The sequence below is a fragment of the Bubalus bubalis genome, chromosome 5 (assembly GCF_019923935.1).
Source record: "Bubalus bubalis isolate 160015118507 breed Murrah chromosome 5, NDDB_SH_1, whole genome shotgun sequence".
Classification (NCBI taxonomy): Eukaryota; Metazoa; Chordata; class Mammalia; order Artiodactyla; family Bovidae; genus Bubalus; species Bubalus bubalis.
Genome location: NC_059161.1, coordinates 859,433 through 872,731, shown reverse-complemented (window position 1 = coordinate 872,731; position 13,299 = coordinate 859,433). Strand labels below are relative to the sequence as shown.

At 60.4% G+C, this 13,299-nt stretch overlaps 1 protein-coding gene across 14 annotated transcripts in view; it reads right to left on the bottom strand.

The window, feature by feature from the left end:
* PPP1R12B (protein phosphatase 1 regulatory subunit 12B) overlaps window positions 1-13,299 on the bottom strand; it is a 171,140-nt gene that overhangs the window by 16,774 nt on the left and 141,067 nt on the right. For 13 of the 14 annotated variants that reach the window (XM_025285256.3, XM_044942596.2, XM_044942597.2 and 10 more), the window contains one exon: window positions 2,298-2,314. In XM_025285256.3, the coding sequence (XP_025141041.3) occupies window positions 2,298-2,314 (17 nt within the window). Of the gene's footprint in view, window positions 1-160; window positions 2,147-2,297; window positions 2,315-13,299 lie in introns of those variants that run through there. The other variant, XM_044942599.2, reaches the window with a different exon arrangement.

The window sequence follows — 13,299 nt, the reverse complement described above, 5'->3', positions numbered from 1 at the left end:
GAGCAGGCGAGCTCACCGTCCACGGGCTGGGCGGGGAGGGCACGGGCAGGCGAGGAGGGCACGGGCAAGCGAGCTCACCGTCCACCCCCTCCTCTGGATGCCACAGGGGGGCGGCCGTGCCCGGGACAGGACTTCACAGTGTGTAGGGGCTGCATGCTTGGGGTGGACGGTGGCTTCGTTCCAGAACTGGCTGGTCCGAGAGTGGATCACAGACGGAGTGGATCCCTAACAGTGTTCCTCTTTGTCTGGGGCTTTGCTGTTTCCAAGCTAAAATGCAGCCCACGGACGGCCACAGACAGACTGGCCCTGCCGGGCTCCACCCTGAACCAGGACGCGTGAAGGCCCGGCTCTGGACCATCTGCCTGTGGCCCTGTCCTGCGGCCACTGCCTGGAGGTGGGTGGGATCCAGGCACCAGCAGAGGCGGGGCACAGAGGGCCGCCCTGTCCTCAGAGGGGGCTGCGTCCTACAGCAACACTTAAAAAAAAGCACCTTTGGTAAACAGAAATCCGTTCACTGACTTTCCTGATTATAAAAGCGGTACTGCTTGAAATTAAGCGCGGGTATCCGAGTGCCTAAACAGAAAGTGAAAGTCACCCCAAGCCCTGCCCCAGGACAGTCTCTGTTAACAGTTTAGTCCGTGTTCCTGCAGGATGTTAGACACGGAGGTAGGAACAGACACTTCTGTAAAAAAATTCAGAGAACACTTTCCGTGTCTGCCCCTCCTCTTCTCCCCTACACCTGCTCACGACGACTGCGGGCACCCCACACGTATGTAAGGACAGGTCTCCCTCAGTAAAAAAAAAAGAAAAAAAAGATGATTGTGGAGACTTCCACTGTATGGCTACGTGAGCGCTTAATCCTCTATTGAAAGGCCCACACCGTCCATGCTAAGGCACTTAGGTCGTGTCTGACTTTGCGACCCCAGGGACGGTAACTCGCCAGGCTCCTCTATCCATGAGATTCTACAAGCAAGAATACTGGAGTGGGATGACACTTCCTTCTCCAAGGCACACACTGACCTGTCTATAAGTCTTAGTCTATCTGTTCAGTTACTTTCTTAGCATAAAATTTTAGCAGCGGAACTGTTTGGTCAAGAAGTAAATACATTGAGCATCCTACATACAGTAAGGCTTTTAAAACGGACGTCAAAGTTGCTCAGTTGTGTCAACTCGTTGAGACCCCATGGACCATACAGTCTGTGGAATTCTCCAGGCCGGAATACTACCGTGGGTAGCCATTCCTTTCTCCAGCAGATATTCCCAACCCAGGAATCAAACCAGGGTCTCCTGTGTTTCAGGTGGATTCTTTACCAGCTGAGCCACCAGGGAAGCCTTAGAACTAACGCAAGCTGCAAGAAACGTTTTCCCCACTTCTGTCTCTTTACTAGCAGAGATCTGCATCTTATGTGATGAGAGGAAGCTAGAAAGTCACGTGTGACTCGGGGACTGTGGGCTGGGTCCACCAATTCTGAGTCCCTCACTGTTCTACTCACTACAGTTTTATAGCATATTTTGAAGTTGGCAGGGAAATTTATTTTCATAAATGGCATTATAATGTAACAGAGTTCACAAGAAATTAACTGGAGTAAAGCACTTCTTTCCACCAATCTGCAAAATTAATTTTCTTCTGGGTTAGAGGGAAATTAGATTTACCCTCAGCTGGTGCTGGCGAGAGGACGCGCAGGGGGAGAACACGTGCCAGTGTGTAAATTTTAGGGTCTATCAACTAGGAAGCAGCGGCTCTGTCACGAGACGGATCCGCCCCACGCCTCCCGTAACCACGCACCCGTCCCTCTCAGGTTCATCCAAGGGATCACAAACCTGGGGACCGACGGTCTCCACTCTTTCACTTCGTTCTTCAGGAGACCAAGTCTGCCCTTAGGTACTCGGTGAGAAGTTACAGAGGACCCCTCCCCAAACTCTGACAGGCTTCTTCAAGTTTCAGAGCTGCAGCTCACGGGACAAACCTCCCCTGGGCCCATCTGGGTACAGAGAGAGGGCTGGGGCCCCTGGCCCAGAACCACGCGTCCGGCTGGCCACCCCTCTGCCCCGCGCACCATCAGCACCTCCCTCGGGGCCCGGCTGCTTCCTGCTGAGACTGTCCGTCCTGCCGTCTGTCTGTCGGGACGCTCACGCCCCCCGAGCCCTGGGAACCGAGGTGGAGGCAGGACACAGCGTGATGTGGATGGAGGGGTTGTGCGGGGGGCAAGGAGAGGAGAAGAGAGGACACAGAGGCTGAGGCAGGCGGCGGTGCAGGCAAGCGTTTACTCACGGGTGTGGTGCAGGCAGGGCCTTACCTGGAGAGTCGCTCATGCTGCAGAAAGGAGACAAACAAGAAATCAGTGTCAGCCGCGGGCCGATGTCGGCTGTTTCCATTCCCAAGTGTACTTTCCAACCAGACACCCCAGCTCCACAGCTGCAGATGGGGTGCAGCTTCCCAGGCTAAGGAAAGGCTGCTCAGCAAAGCACCGCCCCACGTGCCCAGCACTCTCAAGACTTGCGGCTGGGTGGCGGGGGGAGCGCGTTGCATTAAGCTGGGGTTCAGCGACCTGTGACAGGACCACCAGCCCCCAACAAACAGCCCTGCGTCCCAGGACCACGCAGGCCTATGACAGGCCGCCTCTCTGCATCTCAGCATCCCGTCTACCCATCTCCTTCCGTTCACACCCAGCCCTGCTCTCGGGGACGCCTTCATCAACTCCGTGAAGGCCCAGGACCGTCCCCACTCTCCCCAGACCCCTGGTGAAGGGAGAAGAGGGCAGGCCGAGGCCCCCTTGCCCCCAGGACAGTGGGAGGAGCAGAGCGAGAAAGCACTGAGGCCTCAGGAGGGGCTCACAGGCCTCACCGGGAGCCCAGCGCTTACGGCCACTGCGGGCAGCAGCGCTAACAGTGTGGCTGCTTCAAGTCTATCTTTGATCACAGATGACCTTTACCCTTTACCTCCACTTCTCCAATAAAAGAACTCAGGCAAAACCCCAAAAAACCCTCCATCCATGTAGATGTGTTTATTTTTCTCTTCTGAGGAGTTAATAACAATATCGTCAAGGGGAGACAGAGGCGGGAGGACAAGGAACAGGACACGCAGGATCCCGCCGGGCTGGGCCTTCCCGGGACGGCGCCCCACGCTGAGGGCCGTGGGCCCCGACCTGGCGACCCGGCTGCGAGGCGCCATCCCCGAAACCCTCGCCTGACCCGGGCTCACGCCCACCAGCTCTGCCTTCCACAGCGCCCCACCGGACCTCCACCCGGACCTCCGGCTGGCAGGTGCCCCCTCAACAGGCCGAGAGCCAGCCTTCGTCCATGAATGGCACCGTGGCCCCGGGTGACCTGCAGCTGGACGTGAGCATTCTGAGTGAAGACCCGCCCCACCACCTACGGAGGAGGTGCTGGAGGCCTGACGTGGGGCCAAACGCCTCCTGACACCTCCGTAACGCCCGGCCCCGCCCCTCTTCGCCAGCCCGGCCCCGCCCCCCTTCGCCAGCCCAGCGGTGTCGCCTGGCCTGAGTGCCAGTGCTCAGGCTGCCCCCAGGGGCTGTGCCGGGGTGGGGGGCTCATGGCCGGGGCCTGCCCATTAGGACACACCCGGACCCCAGAGAAGCGAGGCCAAACCCAGGCTGGGCGACAGCAAGGGCCCCAGCGAATGGAGACCACCGCACAGGGCCTGCTGGGTGGCCGAGCGGGGCACCGAGAGCGTGGCCGGCAGGCCTGCCTGAGCAGCGCGGGCAGACAGAGTGGGGCGAGGAGAGGCAGCGGGGAGACGGTGCTGCTTACGCGCCCCAGGGCCCGCCGCCCTCCTGGTGACGCCCCGGGACCACGCCCAGCCAGGCAGTCAGGCTCTCCCACCCACCCCGTGCACCCAGTCGTTCCGGGCCTCTGAGCAGTAAACCATCCCTTCCTGTCTCTCCTACAGAAACCCGAGCCCCTGGGCAGGGTGTCCGCAGATGGGCCCGTCTGGTGGCCCACAGGTTTACGGCTCGGGGGTTCCTCACATCCTCTCTGTAAGAGTGTGACCTGTTGGGTGAGACTTCAGCTGCGTCTCCAGCCTAAAGTTCTGCGGTGTGTACTGTCTCTGGTGAAGACAGGAAATTCAGCGTTCACCAGGTCCATCTCAGCCAGTTCACCTCCATTAGAGCACATGAATCACGTCCAGGACTCGCTCCTCGCAGGGCAGGGGTGGTGACCTCCCCACTGGGGTGGGTTCCCGCCGTCACGCCCCTGCGGTCCTCGGGTGGGGCAGATCACATGCAGGGGACACGGCGTGGCCTCCGCCAAGGAAGCTACACAGATGGTGGGCCAGCCCTGCCATGCCGCCCTCAGGACAGCCTGCGGCTCCCCGAGGGGCCACCTGGGGGGCCGGAGGGATACACCCCTGCTTCTCCCGCGGGGCTGCGCTTCTCACAGTGCAAGATCCACCTCCGGCGGACTTCCACCAGAAGGCAGGGATGCTGGGGTCAGAGGGAATGGGACTCCTCCTCCACGTGTCCTCCACCCCTCCCAACCTGTGACCACTGGAGCCCCCGGGAGCCTCAGCTTTTTACCTCCGCCTTCAAGGACGAGCCTCAGCCAAGTTTCGAGAAGGTGACCGGCCCCTCAGAGGAGAGCGTGAGTCTCAGGAGACACGATCTGGGTACAGGCGAGGCAGCTCGGCCACACACGCACCACTTCAGAGGGGGAGACCTGGGGTTTCTAGAGACGGCACTCTCCCTGCAGCAGCAACGAGCCCGAGGAGGCTTCTGAGAGCCCCAAGGGCAGGTGGGCCTGGATGGGTAGAGGCCTCGGGATGCAGCCCCGGCCTCGGACGGCACGGTGCTGGTGCTGAGATCGTATCCCAGAAACTACTGTTGTGCCTGGCTTCTTAATGCCCTAGATAATCGGGCGTCTAATGGAAAAACACCAGCTATGTGTAGGGAGAGAGAAATCTGGGTTTCTCGATCAAAGGAGCTGCCACTCACTAAGCCCAGCTCCCTGTCACTGCACCTCATTCGGAAGTGTGGGCCTGTCCCTGCAGGGAGCGCTCGGAGTGGGCCGGGAGAGTGGGCTGCGAGCCGGTCAAGGACATCATGAGAGTTGGGGAAGGGCCCAGGGCCCCTGGGGAGGAGCCGGAGCCGCCCCAGTGGCAGCAAGGGCCCAGGCCCGGCCAGGCCGCACCCTCGGAGGACAGGCCGGGCATCCTTGCGCCCATGCTCTGGACACGGCCCGAGTCCCCCGCCCTCCAGAGCCACAGGTGAGGACAGGCGTCTGGCGGCCCGTGCTTGAGTCAGCACGTCTCAGGAAGGACTCCCGGTTAGAGACATCGCTGCTCTGCTGGCAGTGAAGGCCAGCGCTGTCGGCCGCGAGATGGGACTGGGTGCTGAGTCTGGGCAGAGGGAAACTACTCAGTTGCTCTCGCAGCCTTTATGGCCCAACTTGGGGCCTCAGCAGCAGAGACAGCAAGCTGCTCAGAAAGCAGCAGGCACACAGAAAATGGAAAGTAGGAAGGAGGAGGACCCAGACAGACCACAGCTCAGAAACGCTCCCAAACCAAGAAGCTGGCTCCCCCCTCCCACAACTCGCAAACTCTCCCTAATGACCTCACTGGCCGTTGGGGCCTGTTTCTAATAAGAGAGCAGGACCGCGGGCGCCTGGACTCACAAGGCCGTCCTGGAATAGGACGGGGCCAGGCTGGTTTTCATTTGTGAAATGTAGAGGCTCTCGAAACACCAGCAGCTGGCTTAGAAAAATTCCCACAAAAGCTTTTAGCTTGGAGTTACTGGGAGTTCAGGAAGGTGGATAATTAAAACCAAACTCCTCTGACCAAGTTTAAAATAAAATCGTGGCTCTGGAGGCCGGGCCCAAGGGAGAGGGACGGACCGCGTCACGTGCCCAGGCCGAGACCAGCGGGCTGACCTCAGAGCCGTGGGAAAGCCTGTGTCCGCGCTCCCTGTAGAGGACGCAGCGGGCACCAAGCCAGCAACTGCCTCGTGCCCAGACGAGGGCCCGCTGCACACCTGGCCGCGTCTGAGAACGTCCACGCGACTCCGAGCCTCTGAGAGCCCCTCCCCACATGCAGACATGGCCTTGGGGTCTGGGAAGCCTGAACCAACGGCCCGGGGGCTTCAGCTCTGAACAGGACCTTCCTGAGCCCGGGCTGTCCCAGCATCCGGGACTACACGCTGGGGTGGGGAGGGAAACCGTCCCTCTGCAGAGAGCGGCGGGGTCAGGCGCTTCCCAAAGCTGGGGATGGGTGTCACCAGGTCTCCACTGGACCGTCTTCTCTTGCACACCTGCCATCCATGTGGGCCAGGTCCTGCCCTGGTGTGCCCCTGTTCAGGCTCCTGGCTGAGCCCGGCTGTGCCCCTGGGCTGGTCCCGCAGCCCCCGCCTCCTACAGGGATGCGGCCGCCTGTCACACTCCTCTGCTCCCCTGCCATCAGCCCAGGATGCTCTGTGCTCAGGGCTGGTGGCTGAGTCAGGCCAGCCTTGCTGAGGGCTGTGTGCCCACCACACAGTCCAGGGAGAAACACGTGAGCACGGTCGCAGGCCCCAGCCCAGGCCGGGACACCAGCTCAGGATGTTCTGGAAAGCCCCATGGTGAGAGGCTCGGCCGAGCTCACCCCGCACCCCAGGGCAGGAAGCATCCACAGTGCAAGGCCCTGCAGCGGCGGGCAGCTGGCGGCTCACAGGCTGAGGCAGAACAAGGCCGCAGCATGGCGTGCGGGCAGGGGGCGTCCTCTGGGCAGTGACATGGAGGCGAGACTTGCAGGCAAACTCCAGCTTTTAAAGTGTTCAATCATCTGCCTTCATCGCATGCTACCCCGTTCGTCTTTACCAAGTACTTACTGCATATGGAAAGTAAACCAAAGGAGTCGAGAAACACAGGACTCACATTCAGTTCCTGGAGATACTTCTGAAAACACTCACTGCCAGATCGTGACGAGTCACGTGGAGGCTCGTGGAAACGAGGCAACCAGCTGTCGCTGCACAAGCTCTGCCGCGTCCCCGTCGGCAGAGGCCCAGCCCTGCTGCCCCTCTGGTCACACGGGCCCAGTCTTCATTCCATCCAGGCCGGCACCTTTCCCTTGTGGACATTCCCAGTTTCCCAAGAATTCCCACATCTCTTGTGCTGTGCTTAGTTGCTCAGTCATGTCTGACTCTGTGACCCCATGATTGTAGCCCTCCAGCCTCCTCTGGCCGTGAGGATTTCTCCAGGCAAGATTACTGGAGTGGGTTGCCATGCTCTTCTCCAGGGGATCTTCCCGACGCAGGGATCGAACACAGGTCTCCTGCATTGCAGGCAGGTTCTTTACCGTCTGAGCCAGCAGGAAAGCCCCACAGATCTTTTGGGAGCTCACAGTGTACTGATAGAAGGAAATACACGAACATACCAAAGTTTCCCCGAAGAACCCGGGGCAAGCCCTCTGCACTTGAACACCATTCGCAAACTGTCCTGAACCCCCAGACACAGCATCCTCTCCAGGTGGCCTTCACGGGCCAGGTGACAAGGACCAAGGACACGAGCTGGTTCCTGTGGCTCTAGTCGGGCGCCCGGCCCGCATGGAGCACGCACGCGCACAGGCCCTGGGCCCGCACAGCGTGCGGATGGAGCAAACTGGCATGGCGCAGGCACTGGAGGAGCTCCGTCAGCACCCGCCCCCACTGCCCACTCACTTGGCCCCTTGGGCTGCGGGGCTGCAGGCCGCCAGAGGAGTAAGCTCAACCACACCCCTGCCCTCAAGCCAGGGTTTTGATTATTTGTAGATTCTGATTATCCAGGCTAATCCCTACTTGCCCTCTCTAACCCATGGGCACTTCGGGTTGTTATTTGACTGTCTGAGCAGTTACGCTCTCTCTCTGATAACAACCACTCGAGAGGCCGGCGCTCTGACCAAAGACGCTGCTGCCACTGGGAAGCGGGCAGCGGTCACGGCCAGGCCTCCCGGGGAGGACGCCTGCTCTGCGGTCCAAGAAGGCGGTGGGGCTCCGGGCTGGGACCGCGCTGGCCCCTGCGGGACACACACTCAGGACCAGGAACCAGAGGAACGAAAGGCCGGCTCGAGCCTCTCCCGTCTCCTGATTGTAACCGTTGGCCCGCCCGTGGGGGATGAGGCCAAGAGACAGCGAGAGCCATGCTGGGCCCTGGAACCGTCTCAAACGGGAGATGTGGGCCATGGAAGGCAGACTGGAGCCCCAGCCTCTCAACCCCACTGCCCTCCACGACCCTCCGCTCCCGGGTTCTTCGGGACGGATGCTCGTAACCGTAACAGCCAGATGTGGGCCCTAGCTCCCTGCAGGGGCGGCCCGGGCGGAGCCCTGGCCGCTCCGGCTCCTCCCCAGGCTGTGCTCCCCGCTGCTCCCCACGGTTTAGGTCACACATCTAAGCACTCTCTGCCTGTGATTTTCTCCTGAGCTTCAGACCAACCACTTCCCATCACCCCTGAGCCTCCCAAAGCACCTCTCACTGGACACGTCACCATCTGGGGCACCCGGCCTGCCCCGCCATGGGGCTGTGTCTGCCATCTTCTCCGGAGCTGCCCATACCGGGGCCTGCAGGTCACGCAGGGCCCCCCTGCCCGCCTTCCAGGCAGATGCACCTACCGCCTGACGGGCCTCCTGCGCCCAGCACCGAACCCGTGCCCGCACCTTGACCACAAGGCTCCCTCTGCCCCGCGGTGACCCCTGCGTTTCTCCTCATCTCCCCTGTGAGCCGGCAGGCCTCCGGGCAGGGAGTACTTCCATCTCACTCCTGGGTCTAGAATCGGCCTGTTGCACGTGGAACAGTCCCCAGAGAAGATCCACCACAGTGCCGAGAGTCCCAGAACCAGTCTCTGGTCTGCAAGCCTTCCTCTGTGGCTGACCCAGCCCAGTCCACTCGGGACTCGGGGCACTGCTGCGAGGGCGGTGGGACCTGCTTCCAGGCCGACAGGCCCTCCCGTTCTCGTGAGGCGCTTCCTGCTGAAGAGTCGCTGCTGACGAGCATTTTACTCCGTGGATTTAAAAGACCAAACCAAACCCAGCACACCAGTGGTTGTGATTAGAAAGAAAGCAACAGCCAGCCACCTGCACCCTTAGTCTGTATTATTCACCCAGACAACACGTCTCATCCTGGGACAACAGGTTCTAAAATGGAGTCAAGACTGCATCCCAGACCGGAAGTGCCCGGTCAGGATGGTGGGAGCAGGAGAAAGTGGCACCTATGGGCTGCTCACTGTCTGCCACAGGGGCCGGTGGGCAGCGGGGCAGGGCTGGAGACACAGGCTCAGCAAGGGGGGGCAGGGCTGGAGACACCGGGCTCAGCAAAGAGGGGGGCAGGGCTGGAGACACCGGGCTCAGCAAAGAGGGGGGCAGGGCTGGAGACACCGGGCTCAGCAAGGAAGGGGCAGGGCTGGAGACACCGGGCTCAGCAAAGAGGGGGGCAGGGCTGGAGACACCGGGCTCAGCAAAGAGGGGGGCAGGGCTGGAGACACCGGGCTCAGCAAGGAAGGGGCAGGGCTGGAGACACCGGGCTCAGCAAAGAGGGGGGCAGGGCTGGAGACACCGGGCTCAGCAAAGAGGGGGGCAGGGCTGGAGACACCGGGCTCAGCAAAGAGGGGGGCAGGGCTGGAGACACCAGGCTCAGCAAGGTGGGAGGCAAGGCTGGAGACACTGGGCTTAGCACGTTGTGGGGTGGGGTGGGGGCGGGGGCATGGAGACACTGGGCTCAGCGGGGGGTGGGGCCGGCAGGGAGACAGGTGCTTTGTGGGGTGGTCGCTCCCCTCTGTCTGGGAGGCAGATGCCTCATGGGGTATGCACTCCCTGCTGCCACAGGACCCAACACCAAACGTACCCTTGTTAGTTTGTAAAGCTGGTTACAATTTTAGCTGGTAAAATGTTCCCTTTATTCACATTAATAGCTAGGGTGAAAAATATTATGTAAAATCTGCGTATTTTCTGTTGAGATATAAGTCCTGAAGGAATAACAAGCCAGGTTACATGGGGAAAATACTACTGATCTTGGTTTATAGACGCAGGTCAAATCCTATTATCATAAATACCAACCAATTCAAAGAAAATCTGTCTAATTAAAAGACTCCCAGGGCACAGCTGATGTCCCACTTACTCCAAGACTATTTGGTACAACAATGTCAACCAAGCACTGCAGACATTCGACTTTCTCGGGCATTCTGTTATCTCTGGGTATGCCCTGTACTGAGGGATGTTTTGGTAAATTAGCAAATGATATTTTGAGAATATTGACCAGAGGTTACCTGGCTCTTACTTTCAAGATGATTTAAAAATGCTAAACCATGTAAACTGACTAGTTTTTAAGAGAATTTATAGACTTGAAACCTGATAAACAGTCACAGTGGTTACAGAACAAAAAAGAGCTGGAGGCATCTAATGTACTTGTAGCTCGGGATTATTTTTTTATATTGGAAAATTACATCAAAAGGCAGTTTGTATGGCATCACTGATTCAATGGACATGAGTTTGAGCAAACTCTGGGAGCTGGTGAAGGACAGGGAAGCCTGGCGTGCTGCCCCTCAGGGGGTCGCGAAGACTCGGAGCGACTGAACCACAGTGAGTGTGTGAGCCGGGCACCTGGCGGAGCTGCTCAGGGTGTGAGGAGAGGCCGACCTTCAAGTCAATCAACGCGGGGGGAGGCGCCCGCCAGACTCGCGCAGGACTCTGGAAGCTGTCTGGCTTTCCCTGAGCAAGAGGTCAGAGACGGCAGGCCTGTCACTCGGGGACCACCCCTCAGTTTTCAGACAGAGATGCTGAACTAGTGAGAGTCTGGTGTGAAAGGGGCAGCGGAGACCAGCACTGTGGGTCAGGAGGGTGGGTGGTGGGCGCCTTCCTCATGGGGCTGGACTTAAAGCCATGTGCAGTAGTATAATCAGGGGCTCAGAGAATGAAAACTTTATTATTTTAAAACTACAAACTAGAGAAAGTAAGCAAGACCCTTGGTTGGGGAGGACGTATCGTTTGCACATAAGTGAATATTAAGGAGGATGTTAGTTGCACAATCTCTAGGCAAACGTTAGCTTACTACATTATCTTGAAAAGGTCGTCGTTTTACCCAGTACAGAAATGCTGAATTACATAATATTAAAAGTGCCAGACGCTGCTGGGAGTTTAGAGGCATGATAACACAGTTTCACTTTTCCAACTGCTGAAAACTCACCCTGTCGTTTGTTTTCTGGAGTCAGAAATAACCCGTTCGAGCTGCAGTTTACAGGCTTCCTGAGCACTGAAGAGCAGCGTGCCCTGAACTCCCCCATGAGAACAGCCGCAACCTCACAATTCCTCTGAGATGTTTTCCTTACAGGAAAGGAAAATGGAAGCATTTGCTGTTTAGCCCTTTGGATGCCACAATTTTCCTTAGTGGGGGCTTCGAGCCTCGGGCCTGCAGAACCGGGTCCGGTGGCGTGTGGCATCTGGCAGGACAGCCGTTCCCAGCAGGGTGCCCCAGGTCCTCTGCTGGCAGGCCATCGATTCTGCCCTGGAGGGGGCTCGGGGGCCCTGAGGGCCTGGCTCCGGGGGCGCGCAATCTCAGCCTCCTGTGGCACCACCACATCCCAGGGCCACCCAAGCTCGTAACGGCTGTTTGGGAGCTGTGGGTCCTCAACCCTCACAAGTATTTGTCGTGTGCTTGCTGACAAGGGGCCGGGCCGGGTTCCGCACTCTCTGGGGAGGATGCGGGGATGGCAGCGCCCTAGGCAGGCCCCCGGGGCTCAGAACCGCGGCCCGGTCTGTCCTTGGGGCATCTGTGCTGCACACGCGCCCGGAAGCAGCATCAGAAGGCAGGGGAGACGCCGGCGCGGACCCCACAGGACACGAGCCGAGGCATGCTGGGAGATGAAACCAGGGTTCCCCGCCCGTCCCAAGTGTCGACAGCCCCGGGTTAGTCTGCGTGTCTGACACCTGAGCGGAGCGGGAGGGCTTTCCACAGCGCAGGCCCAGGCTGCCCGGGTCTCCGGGGCTGCAGCCGGCAGTGGGAGCCCGGCCGCCCCCTGACCCGAGAAGCCGCACCCAGGCCGGGTTTTGGCCCCTCTATCCCAGAGCCTCGACTCTCTCCACCGTGGCCTTGGCCCAAAAGTTGGGGGGCAGGTGGCCATTGGGGACTGAGACAGGAAGTAAGCTGCAGCCCATGTAGAAAGGACACGGGCTCCTCGGCACAGGAAAGGGGTGTCCCTGGAGACGCGAGCAGGGTGCTGCCGGGAGGCACTGCTCTGGGAGCGGCCCCAGGGCTGAGCGATGCTGACCAGGGCTCCTCTCACCACAGGACAGCCCGGCTGACCCCACCGCGGGCCCTGCCTAGCAGCTGCGGAGCGCGGGCTCCCCAGCTCCTTGGGGACGACAGCAGCCAGGCCATGTGCAAAGAGGCCCCACACTCCCAGGACACACGCAGGAGAGGCCGTGCGGTCATTCACACCGTGAGAAATATACTGAAAGCAGATACAGAACTGCTCAGAAGACACGCAAGACTTCTTCAGGGTTCCCCTCCAAACAGGTGAGCCGTGGCCACCCCGCAGGAGGAGCCGTCCCGACCCCCGACTGCCCCCGAGCAGGGCGCTCGCGGCCACGTGCAGACACGTGCCCTGAAGCGGGAGCTGCCAGGGCCGTCACAGCCAGCGGGGGCGCCTTCGGCTTCTCCAGCACAGAATTTCCTGATGGCCACCGAGGACTGGGACCCCGTGTCTGGAACGTCTGCCCTCTGCTGTCCATCACTCAGAGGTACCCCGCGCACACACACACAGAGCCTGCGCATGCCTGAGGTCACCGCACACGCTTCCACGGCCCTGGGACACAGCGCCGACCCGAACGTCACAGGAAGGGGCCGCTGAACACAGCTGGCCTCCACTCTGCCGTTGGCGAGGAGCTCCACCTGAGCTTTCCAAGGCTGCTTTCAGGGCAGAAACCTCCTGTCGAGCAGCTCCTGGCCAGCTGGTTCCACACGCCCCGCAGCACCTCTGCCCAGCCTGACCCCAGGGCCAGCCCGGCCCCACAGGCCCCAGGGCCCAGTCCACAGCCTACCCCCGAGCCCAGACCCCAGGGCCAGACCAACCCCAAGGCCCAGCCTGACCCCACAGACCCCAGACCTCAGCCCAGCCCAGCCCCACAGACCCTAGAGCCCAGCCCACAGCCTACCCCCGAGCCCAGACCCCAGGGCCCAGCCCGACTCCAGCAGACCCCAGGGCCCAGCTTGACCCCATGGCACAGCCCGACCCTAACACACCCAGGGCCAGTACACAGCCCGGCCCCAACCCCACAGACCCCAGGGCCAGCCCATAGCCCACCTCCGAGCCCAGACCCCAGGGCCAGCCTGGCCCCACAGACCCTA